The sequence below is a fragment of the Lissotriton helveticus genome, chromosome 5_1 (assembly GCF_964261635.1).
Source record: "Lissotriton helveticus chromosome 5_1, aLisHel1.1, whole genome shotgun sequence".
Classification (NCBI taxonomy): Eukaryota; Metazoa; Chordata; class Amphibia; order Caudata; family Salamandridae; genus Lissotriton; species Lissotriton helveticus.
Genome location: NC_136065.1, coordinates 1568824197 through 1568842407, shown reverse-complemented (window position 1 = coordinate 1568842407; position 18211 = coordinate 1568824197). Strand labels below are relative to the sequence as shown.

The window sequence follows — 18211 nt, the reverse complement described above, 5'->3', positions numbered from 1 at the left end:
TTTCTGTGTGGTCAGAATTATAAAAAAGTCATACGGCATAAACCGACCGTTTGGACTTTATTCAAATATCCAACAGGACAGGTTGGACTCAACATTGCACACAAAACTCAGCTCAGCAAAGATAGAGCATAGAGGTGAATATTACTGTGCTGATAACATCACTTTCATAACACCCATCAGCACATAAGAGACAAAACAGTATTCACACACCCATTACTGCACACACATATCATACCATTGCCCACCACTGTGCTCCCCACAGCATTCCTTATTGGGACAGTCACATGCCATATACTTTCCCACTATAATGCAATGCAGACTTCTAATGTACTTGCATCACAACACAACACATACATTTTATGTCATACTACAATGTCAACACAGTAAGCAAACAGTTATACAATTACATTTTAATATAATCACAGGAAAACAATGTCCACATAATTTTGTATTTAGTAACCACTGATTAGCAATCATTTTTACTAATTTTGAAAACACTGTTAAAGCCCACTGAAAGTAATCCGACATAGAAACTACAATGTTAGTACAGTAAGCAAACAGTAATACAATGACACTTTATTATAATCACAGAAGAACAATGTCCACATGATTTGGATTTAGGAAACACTGATTACCATTTCTTTTTCCTATATTTGAAAACACTGTTAAAAACCCACTGAAATTAGCCCAATATAGAAACTGAAAGCAGAAAGTCCTGCATATGCTTCAGTGTTGTCGCAGTGCGCCCGTTCTGTATTGTATTCTTCGGACAGATGGAAGGCAGTAGGAGCAGCTGAAGGCAATTTAAAGAAAACTGGTTCAAATGGGCGACTCTACATGGTCTTGCATTTCAATAAACTCTTCATAGCAAGCAGCCCTGCCAAGTCTCCCATGTCCGTGTGTGATCTGCTGCTCCAGTCTATATTTTCCTTTGAATTCTGGAACTTATAGTTTTGTTAATTCCAATTATGAAACAGGACAAGTGCCAGGATTCAGAGGAAGAAAAGTAAGTCTGGTACAGCTCATTACCCCTGAACCTGGGAAACTTGTCAGCTATGAGTAAGGGCAGGACATCCTGATGTCTGTTATGGTTTATTATGGATTCCTGCCACACTTGGGACTCATCCTCTTCCCTCTAGCTCTATTCTACTAACTACACCTCTTTCAATATAGACATGTCATTGAAATACCCCTGTACATTTTTCCTTTTTTTTCTTTCATGTTAGGACAAGGGGACAGTGCTCTGCTTCCTGAAATGGCTGGCGCAAGAGAACATTTTCTCTTGCAGCAGCCAATCAGGTCTTTGGGTACTGTGGTTCCCACTTTGCATCCACACTATCGAAAGGGACGACGGGAAAAAAGGTTCCCTCGTTCAGACCCCCGCTCCATTTTATTTAGATGCCTGGACTTGTGAATAATTAGCAAACTCCCAATTGCAGAGATATAAAAAAGTATTAACCTTTTCAAGCCTACATGGCAACTTATTTAATTGCTTATAACTAAAAAACTACTTATAGGGATCTGTTTAATCTCTGCTCCTTATCTAATAAGGAGAATTCAACATTATTTTACCCATTTGATCATTGTAAATAATTACCTTGGAAATTACCTCTATATTGTGCAGTTTCTACTATACATTTGGATTTATGGATTTTTTTTATGTTTAAAAAAATAAACCTATGATGATTGACTTTGTTTGGCTCAAGACTCTCATCAAAGCTTAAAACGTTACAATGCATGAATGGTGCAGGGTGCTGAACCAGGCGCCCCACAGCAGGCCTGAAAAGCTGCACCAGAACACTCATGCCCAATCGCAGCATTTGCAGCCATCTTTAAATACCAGCCCCAATGGGCATTCAAAGACAAACATCTGACCAAAGACGCATGTGTAGAATTTGCTGGGATCTTTTGGGTCGGCTTTCATACTGCCATCGGGTTTGTGGAGACAAAGCTGTGTTGCTGGCTCTGGGTTGAGGTGCCCTGCTGAATTGCCATCTATGGGATCTATATGGCTGTCAGTAGCGGAGGGGGCGGAGCTGCCATCTGATGTGAAATCACCTGAGGGAGACAAATGACATTGAAGAATAAACAATCACAACTGTTGTGTCTGATCGATATTTAGGTTTAAATTGCGAAAATGAGGACCAGATTGATGCACCACTGCTTGCAACTGAGGTCATGCTTAGAGGAAATGGCTGGCTGATGAATTTCTTAGAGAACATGGGGACTTAACATGGACTGTTCACCTGCCCAGATAGGGGCATACTGATCCTAGCAACAGGTTCAGTATACAAAATATAACAAACCTTTGACACAACAATATATCATTAAGAGGGATATATGTAACACATATACTAAAATGTGTACCTTTGGGAAATGGCCATTACAAACAGGCATTTGCATTGCCAATAGGTCTCACCTGTGGGACCTTATAAGTGTTTAGTTAAGCAGCACATTATAAACAGGCTATGCTCCATGGGAGGGACAAAGACATGCTGGACAGCCTAAAACAAATAAAACCAGCAAACAGAAAGCAAGCAGCTGTGAGTTACAAAACACAAACCCAATGGTAAGAAATGGGTAGAATGCATTCCCATGGATGTTTTTAGAATTAACCCAAGAAGTCTTTCGCAACCAGACTACTGCAGTGTCTGGTAGGCTTCCACCTACAAAGAGGTATGGTGGTTAGAGAAGCATTGTCCCCAAGCTATTAACAAGGTGTGTGGTACCAGGGCACATAAAGCAAGTAAAGACAGAAGACAACACCTTTGAGACCACACTACAACAGAGTGATGTACCCACTGTTAGACTGTTCTACCCATTCTTACGAATTGGTCTTAGAATGCTATTGTAACTTAGGATTTTTGTATGCTAATCATAATTATTTAGGTATATCGAAGAACTGGATGTGGGGAGAAGGCTGGTGAGCAAAAGCAGATAAAGTAACTTGCCCAGGATCACACAATGTCTTCGAGTGGGAACCCAGGATTGTAACTCTGGTTTCACAGTAAAAAACATAATAACTCAAGTGCAACTCTTCCCAAATAGGGCATGGTTTCCGCCTGCTCTCTCTACAGCACCGAGAGTGCCCTCCTCGACACCACATATGATGTTCCCACCCTCCTTGACCGGGGGTAAACTGCAGGCCTCTTCCTCCTGGACCTCTCGGCGTCTTCGATACCGTCTCTCACCACACCCTATGTGCAAGAATCCACAATGCCAGCATTGGCGACAAAGCCCTGGAAAGGATTCGCTCCTCCCCCATCGGTCAAACACAGAGAGTCAGACCACCACCATTCCTCTCTGAATCCACAGAGATCAGCTGTGGAGTGCCTCAGGGCATCTCCCTGAACCCCACTCTCTTCAGGATCTACATGGCTCCACTCGCAGCCATCGTCAGGAATGACAGACTCTAACATTGTTTCCTATGCCAATGACACCCAGTTGATTCTCTCTCTCACCAACGAACTCACAAATGCCAAGATCAACTTCCATGACGAGGTGAAGGCTGTCGCCAGCTGAATGAAGAAAAGCTGCCTCAAGCTCAACTCAGAGAACACTAAAGTCCTCATCATGGGCCCCACCCCCTCCACCTGGGATGAATCCTGGTGGCCCGCAGCTCTTGGAACACCCCACACCCACAGACCACGCACAAAACATAGGCATCATTCTGGACTCCTCGCACACTATGAACGGCCAGATCAACGCTGTCTCATTATCCTGCTTTCACACGCAAATCCTGTTCCAAAAGTGGATCCCCACCGAGGACAGGAAGACAGTCACCCACGAATTCATCAGCAGCAGAATCGACTACGTCAATGCACTCTACGTCGGCATCACCCAGAAGCTCCTCAAGAAACTGCTGAACATTCAGAACACCTTTGCAAGACTCATACTCAACATGCCCCGCCACAGGCACATCACCGGCCACCTAAGGGACCTCCACTGGCTCCCAGTCAACAAAACAATCACCTTTAAGCTCCTCACACACGCCTGCTAAGCTCTACACAATGTAGAACCTGTGTACCTTAACCAGGACCTCGCATTCCACGCACCTAGCAGAGACCTCCACTCCGCCCAACTGGCCCTGGCTACCATCCCACGTGTCTGCAAGACCACGTCTGGAGGATGAGCCTTCTCCTACCTTGCAAAAAAGACCTGGAACCCTCCCCCTCTCCACCTCAGGCAATCACTGTCACTGCCCCAATTCAGGAAGGACCTTAAGACCGGGCTCTTCAGCTGAACCACAGCACCTCCGGAGGGCCAGCTGCCCCTCCCACCCCCAGCACCTTGAGAGCCTTATGGGGGAGTAGTCACGCTTTACAAGTAACCTGATTGATTGACTGATTGTTATGCCTTGGGTGATATGTGTTAAGGCAGACAAAATAAAACATTAACTGAAGGTGCTCACATTTATATTTGGTGCATTGGTTGGATAGCGGTGGGGGAGAGGATGGGGTAGTGGACACAAAAAAGACATCTCTCAGGCACAAACTCCATGACGGCAGCAAATGTCTAATAAAGAACCCATTTTTTTCAGAGACGAGACTTTTCTAAGGGGAAGGCGTGAAAGTGGGGTTAACATTGAAAAATAGAATACAAGGACAGAAATCAACCCATGAATGATGTAGGAGAGTGTAGACATTGGCAATGTAAGTACAACGTTTTGAATATGGTGAAGCACATCTTTGTAAATTAAAACATTTCCGGGCTTGGGGCATACATGTGTAGTGACAGATTGAACAAGCTTATATTTCTTCATTCTTACACACTAAGCATTCCCGCTTTTAGCATGCCAAACAACATGTTAAAACACATGTGTTTAAAAAAATGAGTAGTATGTTATGCTTCTACCAAAATAACACTTCCATATGAGAAGTTTGCGAAAGTGTCCTAGGTCTGACCATCATTTCGTGGATCAAAATTATGTTTTCCTTCTTCCATCAGTTAAAACATTTGCTCCAATAAGATCTCGAGAGAACTTAAACTGTCCTTCTCTTAAATTATATTGAGATGAAATAAGGAGACAGAGACATGCCTCAATAATGTTCAGAAATTCCTAATTGCCTTGATAAGTTTAGAATGCATGCTGATTGAACAGAGATGCAAAGAGTAGAACGCATCGTCGCTTTCAAGAACAGCTCCTGGAAGAGCATAAGCCCGCTCTACTGAAAAGAATGAAAGATGCTTGGAAACAATCAAAAGAAAGAGAAAGTATACAGGGATTTCTTATTGATAATATTCATTCTATGTCATGATTTTATGTTAATTCTTCATCCCTCTTTGACCACATGCTGGAGGGCGTGCTTTTTTTATTTGTAGGTTAAAGCCTACCAGACCTAACAACATCTTGGGGACATTCTGAAAGCTTTCCAGGGAATGCATTCCACCCATTGCTTACCACTGGTTTTGTGTTTTGTAACTCACATTTGCTTGCTTTCTATTTGGTGCCTTTATTTGTTTTAGACTGTCCTGCTTGAGTTCATCCCTCCTGTGGAGCACAGCCTATTTAATGTATTCTTCCACCAGTGTTCGCATTCTGTAAACAAGCCTTTATATCTTGTTCTTATTTTGTCACATTTGCTGTGCATTCAAAGACAAAGGTGAAACGTCAGGCTCTGTCTTACAAGGGGCCTTTGTGTTTTGGAGTGTCGTAGAGTACAGTAGAGTGGAGTTCAGTAAAGTGGCATGGGTTGTAGTAAAGTGGCGTGGAGTGTAGTAAAATGGCATGGAGTGGCATAGAAGGAGTTGCACAGAGTGTCGTAGAGTAGAGTGGTGTGGAGTGGAGTAGATTGTCATAGAGGGGAGTGGCATAGAATGGAGCAGAGTGTTATAGAGTAGTGTCATACAGTGGAGTGACGTAGAGTGAAGGTGTGTGATAGACTAGATTTGGGTAAAGTCGCGTGAAGTGGCATAGAGAGGGTTGCACAGAATGGAGCAGAGTGTCATAGAGTGGAGTGGAGTAGAGTGAAGTAGTGTGTCATGGACTACAGTTGTGTAAAGTGTTGTGAAGTGGCATAGAGAGAGTTGTGTGGAGTGGCATAGGGTGTTGTAGAGTGAAGTGGCATAGAGTGGAGCAGAGGGTTGTAGAGTAGAGGGACATAGAGTAGAGGGACGTAGAGTGAAGTAGCATAAATTGGAGTGAAGTGGTGTAAATTGGAGTGGAGTGGAGTAGAGTGGTGTAGTGTAGAGTGTAGATTGTCGTGTCGTAGACTGTCATGTCGTAGAGTCTTGTAGAGTGTTGTGTCATAGAATGAAGGTGCATAGACTGTAGGAGTGAAGAGTGGCATGGCGTATAGTGGAGTAAAGTGTCATGGAGTGGCATATCGCAGAGTGGAGTAAAGTGGTAAAGTGCCATAGATTGGAGTGGCGTAGAGTGGAGTATTGTAGAGTAGCGTGTTGTGTCATAGAGTGGAGGGGCGTATAAAGTGGTATAGAGTGGAGGGGTGAGGAGTGGAGTGTCATAGAGTAGAGTGTCATAAAGTATTGTGGCATGTCGTAGAATGGAGTGGTATGTTTTAGAGTGAAGTAGCGTATCGTTGAGTGAAGTGGAGTAGAGTGAAGTGGCATGGAGTAGCATGTCATAGAGTGGAGTGTCATAGAATGTTTTGGTGTGTTGTAGAGCAGCATAGAGTGGAGGGACATAGAGTGAAGTTGAGTGCTGTAGAATGGAGTGGCCTAGTGTGGAGTATAGTGTGATAGCGCGCATTGTCAAATGAAATGACCATACCATTTGCCGAGATTTACAGTTTTACAGATAAAAGTATATAGTGAATAAACAATAATATATGTAAATGTCATCACCCAGTGTATTGATTTATTTTGATCGTATTAAAATATTTGTTTCCAACACACTTCATAATTACAAACACCCATGCTTCCCTAATTATTATATATTCTGAAATATGTGAACAGTTTATTTATAGACATTTATATTTTGTTGTGTGTTAGGAAAAAAACGTAAACGCAGAAAGAGGAAAACATAAGGAGAAATAAACATACTTCGCCTCGTTACCCCTTTACCTGGAAAGGCATAGCATTTTGAATCATTCCCAGGTTAGCTGTTTTTAATAAATCTGGAAATGAGCCAAAAACCATGAGTAGATAGATGTGTGAGAAGACCCGCGCTCCACCCATGGGATTCCTTCCCAGGCAGAGTAACTCAAGGCAGCAACTTGCACTGTCTTGCTTTTCTCGAGGTTTACTATTGCTATCTATGCAAGGTGGCTCTGCGTGGCATAGAAAATCTCACTTAAGGGCTTGAGTTACGCTTGCATTACTTTGCATGACACATGGGCAGAGCCAGCCCTTAGTAAATTTGGGCCTCATTGCCTATAATAAGAGGTAGGTTGGCTGTGTTGAAACATCCTGCATTTTGGGACATTTAAAACAGATTGCTGAGGCAGGAAGACTGGTGGTTTGCATGCTGACTCCTCATTCCTCATTAGACCCTGTACAATATCTTTCAGAATTCTCCATGTAGTAGTGCACGGGCAGTTCTAGGTGCTATCCAAAGGGCATAGTTTTATGGTTAGCAAAGCACAAAGTTGTGGTTCAGACCCTAGCCTCACACAGGCTAGCGCTGTCGAGAAGCGAGCATAAAACAGGTCCTGAGGCCTTTGTGTGGCAAGCTCCTATTATTATGGCACACCAGCCTTTCGATGGATGGACTGCAACAGCCAAAGGGGCTGCTGTGCTTTCAGAGTAGGAACCAGAGGGGTCTGGCCACGATTCACATTCAAATAAAAAGCTTTAGGTGTGAATGGACGCTATTTCAACACTTTAAAAACAAACGATTTAAAGAAAATAAAATGTCTCACCCTTGGTTGTGTAATTTTCAGTGGAAAGTACATATTACAGACATCCTTTGAATCCCCTCCCCCCTGTAAGATATGACCTCTCACCTCGGTTCAGCTCTGTCTTCAGCGCTTGGAGCAGGGGGTACTTCCCCTGCCCACAGATGGTGCCAGTGAAGTCATCGAGGTCCAGGGCCCACACCATGGCACCACCAAACCCATTGGTCTTCAGGTACTGCACCTGTAAAATGTCAAACATTTCAGAGCAGCACGGGCAGACGTTGACCAGGCCTCTCGGTGCCCTGACCCATAGCCGAGAGATGCGCAGGGTTACACCCAGGAGCTGTTGCACTGCAGTATCTGAGCCTGTGAAAGTCCCAGGGGTAACAAGGATGTGCTGGGTAAGAGACTCTTCCATACTCTGAGACATTCTCTCAGGAGGGACACTTGAGTTTACTTGTGCTGCACTTTATCTTCCAATGCATCTACCCGTCTAAAGTGCCAGCTGGATTGCTGTGAGATGGGCACAGTCTCCGTATGCACAGGGCCAAATCTAATGCAGCATTCTAGGGGGTGCCCACATCTTGCTCTAATATTAGGAAAATGCACAAGTATCTAATTAACAACGAGGAAATCGATTTCAGGGCCTCCTGCCAAACGCATGATTAAAAACTGTCAGCGCCATGAAGTAGATAGCAAAAAGAGCTGGAATCAAATATCTAACCATTAACAGTGTTAAAAAAATCTATTTCACAAAATAGCTAACTGAAGAGACAGCTGCATATGAAGATGTAAGAGAGTTCAATATGTAACAATAGCACAATGCAATTCCACCATAGAACTCACATTTTGTCATGTGACACACTATAACTATCAATTATAAAATCCAGCATCCATACAGTATAAAATACCAATATTTGTGAGGTCTTTTTTTTACTGATTTTGGGGTTTGGGGCAGGGCTCTATCGTATCACTTGCAGATAAAAAGAAATTATTTAATAAGGTTTGTCTGGCTCCTGACACTCTTGTCCATTGAGGACAACTCAGAGGGAAGTAGATAGAGTCACCGGGCAGTCTTACCTTTCTCCAAAATAGTCACAGTTTCCTTTTGGGGCCTAAGAAATCTACCAAGTGTGACTCCGAAAATTTGGGGTCGCACAACAACAGTCAACTAAATTGCTGACACTGAATCCTATTTCAAATCTATGCAGCTCCTCTGATGGTACAGATTCATACCCTTGGGATTACATTTCTTCGAAATGAAGACAACACACAGTTAACCAGCACAAATATTATATAAATATAAATACCTGCAGAAGAGGCTCAAGCAATATTGCCCGTCGCGATCTTTGAGATCTGGATCACAGCTTCTTGCCGTTGTACCTCGTGTGAGGAAGGCTCGACTGGGAGGTCGTTCCTTTATGCTTCGGGCTCCTCAGCTTTGGAACTCTCTGCCTTTTTTGCTACGAAGCAACTCTAATTTGCTATCTTTTAGAAAGGCCCTCAAAACCTGGCTGTTTGCCTCTTTGATTTTACAAAACAATTAAAATTCTTTTTGTGCTTCCCTCTTTATTCTTTATGTGTTATGTTTGCTTTTAGGATGTCAATAAAGCGCCGGGACACTCACTGAGTAGCCGTGCGCTATAAAAATCACAAATAACATAACATAACATAACATATTGAGGTGGGGGCTCCACCCCTCCTTCTTAGCTTGCACAACATTCCTGAGTTTTTGCGTTGGTTTCGGCCTTTCTATCATGGATTAGGATTAGGTTTAGACAGCTTGGTTTCAAATTGGACTGCTGCTTTAAAACAACAACACTGGCTCTCAGTTGTATGCACCTGCTGTAAAGCCTGCTATGTAAATGTTAAAGTTCCCCACCCAAATAAACTGGACTGCCTACCAAATGAACTTAAAATTTCCAGAGTCAAGAATGTAGTCAGCAGGCCTGGGATGGTCAGGCTGGAAGCCCAAACATTTTACAAAGAACACGTTGCAAAAAGTCTCTTCATCTGCTCTGAGGCTATGAAATGAACTTCCTTTACACCCAAGACTTGGGTCCTCCTTACACTGCATCAGTAAAGATCATGAGGTTCTTCTTTCCACCACCTTGAATCTCAAGCTTTACATGTTTGCTTTCTTCCTCTCACCCACGTGATAATCTGCCTCATCCCTCCACACCACTTACATTCCTCTTCTCTCCCTATGTAATATTTGGGCCTCTGTTTGTAAAGGCCTTAAGGCTTCTGCTACCTTCCCTGTGTCTCATGCTTCTGTGACCATGTACAGCATTTTGCAGCTCTCTGGGGCCAGGCCTGAGCTATAGAAATATACCTAAAAATATATAAACATTGTTCAGGATAGATGTTAGTTTCTTCTAGAGGGCAGATACGCACAAACTGTGAAGGTAAGTCTAGTTTGTGGTTTCTGGGACCTATAATTCTTCTGATGCATGTAGGAAGTAGCAGCCGTGGCCGCTGCAGGTATGAGCGATGGGGCAGTGGGCCAGGTGAGGCGGGATTTCGAGAGACGACCACTAGGGAAAAGTAAATAAATAATTAATTTCCCCACGTGGTTGTCTCTCGAAATCCCCCCTGGCCTGGCCCCACCGCTCTTACCTGCAGCAGCCGCGACTGGGAAGTTGTTGCCACTTTGTCTTACCTTGTTTGTGATGCTCTTGATGTTGTCATATCCAACCCACTGGTTCCCTTTGTAGGCATAGGGCACTTTCTGTTCGTCACTCCATGCGGCGGTAGCTCCCTTCAGGAAGGTGCAGACCTAGGAAACATTGGAGACAAGGGGGCTGTGAAGGTCACTTGGAAACAGGTACAACTCACAACTAGTAAAGGGGCCTAGACACTCCGTGTGAAGTGTGAGATGTTCAGCCAGCCCTGTGTTTAAGTTCACCCCAGGATATATTCTGGTTTAGCAGTCCTGCATAAATAAAGAGACAGGCAAATGCCAGAATCCATGATGATGTGAACTACAACGCCATGATTGGCTGAATGTCTCACACCCGACCTAGGACAACTTGAGAACTCAAGATTTGGGGGTTGAAAGAGGGCCCCTTTTGGTGGGCATGGTCTGATTCTGCTTACCTCGTAGTAAGACAGGAATCCCGGTTCCCTAGTGAAAGGACCTGGGGTCCCTGCCCCGGAGGAGGGGGCGCCGACACCAGTGTCTGCAGTCGCTAGGGTAAAGGTCCGTCCATATGTGGGAACCCCCATAATGAGCTTCTCCGGAGGAGCCCCGTTGTCTCTCCAGTACTTCATAGCAAAGTCCTATTGAAGGAAACGGACATTTTAGGATGCAAATAAGACCAGTGTGGCAGGGATGAGTGAGTCAACGAAGCAGACAAGGGCGTTGATGGAGAAAAGAAAATGAGAGGGTTATCAGATGAATCCGTGTCTTTAGGCGCATCAAACTCCAGTCCTGTTTTTCCTTTTGCACTTCACTGTAATCTGGAACAGTAGTCAACATTTTTCAGCTGTGGAAAAACCCATCTCCCAGAGTGCACTGGGCTCTTAAACAAACAACCATCAATAGAAAGAGTGTGTCTCCGATGGCAGACATTCCTCTAGTAACTTCAAGAGTAAGTGAAACTTCGTTCAAGTGTACGAGGGCTTTGGAGTAAGGAATGGCTGAGACCCCTTGAAATCAGTGAGGCTTGCAGGATGAGGAATGAAGAAGAGAAGTGCATGAGGCAGTGATGGGGAACACAAAGAGACCTCACAGGCTGGTACGCGGCCAGACATTGTGGGAATGGGAGTGACTCCATTAAAATGTATGATACGATGACTGGGTAGCCAGGGAGACTCCATTGAAGTCTATGAAGCTTAAGATGTAAGTAATGGGTGATACTTCAATGAGTTTCATACATGCCTCCTCCCCGGCCTCATACATTTCAAAGAAGTCTCTCTTATTCTCCACACCCCTATTTCATTTAAGTACAAAAGATCAGTGTTGTGGGGGTTAACTGTAACTCTGTTGATGTGTATGAGACCAGCGCTAGGGCATGAGTGAGACTCCATTGACATGCCTGAGGTCACTGTCGTGAAAAGATAGGGTCTGATTACGAGATGGTCAGTGATCTCCAACCCGTGAGTAAACCCCTCTTTAAGCATTGGTCAGAATTACGAGTTCGAAGTTCTGTAACGCATCCGGTAATTATGGGATGTATTAAATAACTCAACCTCCGTTAAATTTCGCAGGTCAAACCTGCCAAAACTGAACAGGGAGAAAGCACACAGTATTTACCATATCATGCGGGATATTGGGGCGTTGAACACAAAAATCCTCATGTTATTCCCTAATGACTCATAAAAGGTGTTATTTACTGCACCCAATAAATAACATACCCTGTGGTATCATTATTTATAGCACCAAAACTTAATCAGGCCCTAAGTGTTAGTCCACTGAGGTGTATGCTGGTTACCATACCTCGACTTACCACATTTAGGTTTACAGCTGCGCCAGTGTCTTTCAAGCCCTTGTACAGGGGACTGTTTTCGCCTGTGACAGTTTCCCAGGACCCGTGCATGTCGTAGGCCATAACACTGATGAAGTCCAAGGACCTGCAGGTCAATACAACAGGTTAACTGTGAATAGCTGGTAGGGCTACGTAACAAATCAGCTGGCCTGTTTTTTGTAAAGTTTTATGGTGTTTAGATATCTCTGGGCTTCCTTCTATCCACCCTGTCTCCTGTAGGTTTAAAACAGCCTTAACAGTGACCGCCTTCTTGGGCCGCGAGCACTTACCTGGAGATGCGATTGATTTCATATCCTGTATCAATACTTCCTTTCCCAGCAGACACTGCTGCACTCAGCAGAAGCCGCTCTTTACCCGTCTGCGTAGCCTCATCCTGAAAGGCCTTTATCAGTTCCTGGAAAGAGATGGAAGAATTGGAGAACGCGTGAGTATAAGCTGAGCCACTTCATTACATATATGTGTGTGTGTGTGTGTGTGTTTTAGAGGTAGGGCAAGCCACTGAAAGATGAAGCCTTGCTCTGGCTCAGCTCGAGGTCCTGCTGGAACCATGAGCCAATAACGAGCCGAGCTTCCATGTGGCTTCTGCCACACTGGTTGTGGCATTAGGGCTAAACCTAACGCTAATGCTAGACCTGTTGATTTTGGACCTCGGGAACCAGGTTTGAGTCTTGGTGTCGGCTCAACACCCTGATCCTGACATGATTCTGGGCGAATCACTTCATCTCCTCATCCCTATAAACAATGAAAAGTGACCTTGTGTAATGTAACAGGTGCTTATGTAAAGCCTCCAATACCTTTGGGTCGAGTTCACGCTATATAAAAACAGCAAAAAATTGCACAAAGAGATAAAAACAAACCCTTAACATAAGGAAAGACAAATAGATACTCTTTTGCTGGCTGATTTGTCAAAAGTGAAACCAGTAAACCTGAATAAGTCACATTTCCCCCGCTTAAATTGGGTGATCTTAGGCAAATGTTATATTTCACCAAAACTTTTTTCTTCATTATCCCGTATTAAAGCACATTCAAATATGTGAGTGCAGAATACCAATTGTACAAAAACCTATGTGTTGCACTAATAATCTGGGCCACGTACAGGATTTACATGGCAATTGGCTTGCCTCTTAGTTCACTAATGGTTCATGTTTAAAAATGATCACTTTTAATAAAGTACTTCTCAGTGCAGTGCTTTGTGAGGTATTAATGTCAAAGCTTCCACATGCTAAAGAAATAAAGTTTTTGGAATTATGAAGAGACTTTATCATATTTTACGTTATTTTTGTTGCATGATTAATATAGCAAACATTTTCAGGGCTCTGCTTTTGCATGAGCTCCCTTGGCTCGGGCTCGCCTCTCCCTATTAATTTGTTGGCTCGCCCACACACACACATATTATATATATATATATATATATATATATATATATATATATATATATATATATATATATACACATATATAGATATGTGTATATATATACATATATATGTATATATATATATATATTAAATACAAAGAACCAGCGCTTCGAAGCGCACACGGAGTTCAATCTTCGTAACAGCTCAGCGGCTTCCCTTCCCACAGGTAAAATAACTCAAAGTACCGGCATGCAACGTTGTTACAAGGCACTAAGTGATGACGAAATAAAAGACTTGCCGGTAATGTGCCTTCCTTGATTTTCTGCTCTTCATGTGTTTGCCTGTGAACAAGGAGCATCACAGCTCCGAAACGCGTTAGGCTGAGTTATTTTACCTGTGGGAAGGGAAGCCGCTGAGCTGTTACGAAGATTGAACTCCGTGTGCGCTTCGAAGCGCTGGTTCTTTGTATTTAATATATATATATATATATATATAATATATATATATATTTATGTATGTATATACATATGTATATATATCAAGTTCAAAGAGCCGGTGGCTCCAAATGTGGCAGGTCGGGCTTCGGAGCCTAATATGTGAAACAACAGCAGATCCTCAATTAAAGGATAGCTCGGACTCTCTGGATCAAAAAATGCATAGTGTTTCTTATGGACAAGTCGATCCTCGCCAATTTGTTTCGCCCGTATCCTGGATCACGGAGACCCTGAGCGATCCTTTAATCAGCGATTTTGCATATATATATATGCTCAGGGAGAAGGTTCCCATTAAGACGCCCACTGGAGGGCTTAAATGGAGCAGTTGACTTAATGGTGCGGTGATTCAATGCCGGGGCTTACCTTCGAAAAAGGTCACGAAGACCGAAACGCGTCAGGACTGCCCACGCAGTAAATAAATGGATTTGACCCTCATCATCGTGTGTGCGGCTATGTCTTTCCTTCAGGAGAGAGTGTGTGTGATATATATATAAGATCTGTTTCACCCAAGGCGCTGTCAAGTGTGTTGCGCCGCAAAAGATCTGTTTTAAGCACGGAGGTTGGTGGATGAAAGTAGGGGCAAAAGACTTTTACAAATTTCATGTCCCCGGACTGCACTGCACTGAGGCAGCATCTTGCAGCATTATGGGACTGGTAGTCCCCTGTTATTGGCAAGTGTATGCACGAGGTGCAGGGGAGCCAACCACCACTGGGTAAGGAGGAGCCAAATTAGAATTTAAGAAAGGGAGACATGACGCTGGGACATAAAGCATTCGAAAAAGGCAGTTTGCCGAAACCGGTCATGCTGGTCTGAATAAAAAGCCTGTGAAAAGAAACCCCGCTGTGTCCTGTTACTTCGAATCCCGTGTGGAGGAGAGTTTTGACTTGATATATATATATATATATATATATATATATATATATATATATATATACACACAACAGATTCAGTTTGTTTGTTTAGGATACTCACCACACATGGACACAGACCGTCAAATTAGTGTATCAAATTCCATTTAATGCTGCGTCACCATTACGTGTTTCGGCTCGAAACGAGCCTTCATCACATAACATGGTTTTACTGCTACATCCAATGCTTTTAAAGTGACAAGTGCAGGTGCAACGTATCTTGTGCAAATTACAATCATAGACATAAACGAAATACAAAATACATATGTTCAACATGAAGTTCATATTAAAATGTCAAAAAATTAACCCTTTTTAAATGTAATTGTCCTGTATAAAATACATATATTAAATGTATATTAATTTATATTATTTTATATTACATTTAAACTGTAAACATGCTACCTCCTTTATCTGATCTTGACTTTTTAACCCTGGTTTAAAGCATGGCTTACTGTAAATGGACATTGATATCAACATGTATAAATACACAGTGTTGTTGTATAATACTGTAAATCGTGTATCATGTTGATTCTTACCCAAACGTTGGTTGTATGTCTGATTGGTTGTTTCGCCTATGTTTTGATTACCCCTAAACGTGCTGATGTGAAATATACTAAAGTGCTGAAAGTGTTTAAATGCTTGTGCTTTGTTTGGACCTATAATGTGATGTATAGCCTTGCTTCAGGTATGTTTATGGAATAGTTTACTGTGGTCCTCATTTTAGTCACTCCTTAAATTTACTAGTTGCCCAATTACTTTATAAAGAAACTTTATTTAAATGCAAAAGTGAGTCTCAATCAGACAACACTGACGAAGGCGGCAACGCCGAAACGCGTTTGTTGACTGAATAAGTGTGCACGCGGGAAAATAAACCTGGCGTAGAGACTACGAAATTTTGACTGGAGTGTCCTTAATTGTGGAGCAGTTCGTAGACATGGGAACTGTGTGTTTGTACATATTGTAACGCACTCCACCGTGCGGTAAGGAGGCACCCGAGGTGAAGAGGAGCGACAGTTGGTGGCAAAGTGTTTTGGATTGAATATACTGTCTGCCCCACCGGTGTTAAGCGAGCCGTGGGAAAAAGGGCATTGCGCACATCTGTGAGACATTGGGAGAGAAGCCGGACCACTCACCCGAAGAACGCGGACCAGTCCCGAGGAGGCTTCCGAAGGCTGCAGGACGCGGAACGGGTGAGTGGACTCCGCCTTTATTTTAAACCCGGTAAACCTCGAATGGTCAGGAACGAAAGTCGTTGCCAGGCGTGGAGCATATTGTTTGCACTGGAGAATGTTTACAGATATGGAAAGGGAAGAAGCTGCAGGGAGCCTCTTTGTGTCGAAAACGAGCGGAAAGAGTAAAGAAAAAGCACAGGAGAAAACGATACCTGGCACTCTGAAGAATTTATTTGTCACCTTAGAAAAAACATACGAGAAAGAAATTCGTAAATGGTGGGAGGCAACTAGCCTCCAGAAATACCTGGAAGTCGGGAGAGTCCCGAGAGGGCTCAGAATATTTATTGTTCCTTCATATGAAAGCCCGAACAATGAATTGCTTCAAGGATACCACATTCGTTGAAAGCAAATGCGAGGAAATTGCACGAAATATAATGATTGATCTGTTATATTGACAAATGATTACAATCACACTGATTTCGGACACTCTAAGATGGCCGTCACATATCAATGAATGTAATTGAAGTGCCCTTTTTTATGTTTTGAGGAAACTTTATTTAAATGCAAAAGTGAGTCTCATCAGACAACACTGACGAAGGCGGCAATGCCGAAACGCGTTTGTTGACTGAATAAGTGTGCACACAGGAAAATAAACCTGGTGTAGAGACTACGAAATTTTGACTGGAGTGTCCTTAATTGTGGAGCAGTGTGTTTGTATATATATATATATATATATATATATATATATATATATATATATATACATATATATACATATATATATATATATATACATATATATATATATATATATTTGCCACCAAAGTAATCCCGTTACCGAGGGCACACTTCTCACAGCTGGTGCGAGTGTCAGGGACGGGTATTCCCTGTCATTAATTATCCACCAAATCAATTATACTCGCACTCCACCAGGATGTTCTCTAAAGCAGGTTTATTGTTAACCAACGCGTTTCAATCTTTCGATCTTGCTCACGGTTACAAAACCGTGAGCAAGATCGAAAGATATGTATATATATATATATATATATATATATATATATATATATATATATATATATATATATATATATATATATATATATATATATATATATATATATATATATATATATGGTTTATGCTCATCATGATGCTTGCACAGTGTTGCAACGCTCTGTTCCATGCTTCTTGGTGCTTTTCTCTCACTGTGTTCTGAAATGTCAATAAAGAGATTTGCATCATAAAGGCCGCCCTGTGGAGGAGAGCAAGGTGGTCACATGGACTCTATATACCCCCTGCAGGCAGGTGCAGTCACTCACTACACCTGCCTGAAAGGGGATCTCTTCCCCCTCTTCAAAGGGCTGGCAGCAAGATTTGAAGCAGCTGCTCTGTATTTCACCTGATTTTTTGTAATAAGGCGCATAATATGGCCCAGATGTGTACACACACAAACACATGTCCACATGCACACCATTAAAAAATGATTCACAACACTGTGTGAGCCAATAAGCACACTTTACTAATGTCCAAACTGGGGAGGATAAAGGTGAAGGGACTTGGTGGGCCAAAACAACTGAAAGCAGACCCATCAGCCTATTCTCAGTAGACGACTAAGTATCAGCTGCATCGTTCCTCCTTGGTCCGCAACGAAGCCGTAGACAGGAGAGAGCAGGCCCCGCAGAGCGTTTGGCATAGGTTTTTAAGAAAAATGGCGGTGCAGCAGGGAAAGGAATAGGTGCCCAGACGCAGCGTTCCCGAGATAGAAAATGTTTTATTGGGATACACCGCCCCCCCGAGTCCATGAAGCGCAACCTCGCTTAAAACAAAATATACTATATGACATAGGGATTGTATGTATAAATCGTGCATGCTTTATTAGTGGCAGCGTTTCCTTTCTATTTTTTCAACTATCTTTATTTCCTTATTTAGGTTTAATAGGAGTGCAAATACAGAGCTGGCCCCTGTGTGCTCCTGATGAAGAGCTAGGGGTAG

At 42.8% G+C, this 18211-nt stretch overlaps 1 protein-coding gene across 1 annotated transcript in view; it reads right to left on the bottom strand.

Moving 5' to 3' along the window:
* Positions 1-395: 395 nt before the first annotated feature.
* LOC144755588 (chitotriosidase-1-like) overlaps positions 396-18211 on the bottom strand; it is an 82079-nt gene continuing 64263 nt past the window's right edge. Inside the window, exons 6-11 of the mRNA XM_078644696.1 lie at positions 12556-12680; positions 12248-12371; positions 10896-11078; positions 10459-10575; positions 7905-8037; positions 396-2058 (exon numbers count right to left, since the gene is read on the bottom strand). Of these exons, the coding sequence (XP_078500822.1) occupies positions 1802-2058; positions 7905-8037; positions 10459-10575; positions 10896-11078; positions 12248-12371; positions 12556-12680 (939 nt within the window). The 3' untranslated portion in view covers positions 396-1801. The remainder of the gene's footprint in view (positions 2059-7904; positions 8038-10458; positions 10576-10895; positions 11079-12247; positions 12372-12555; positions 12681-18211) is intronic.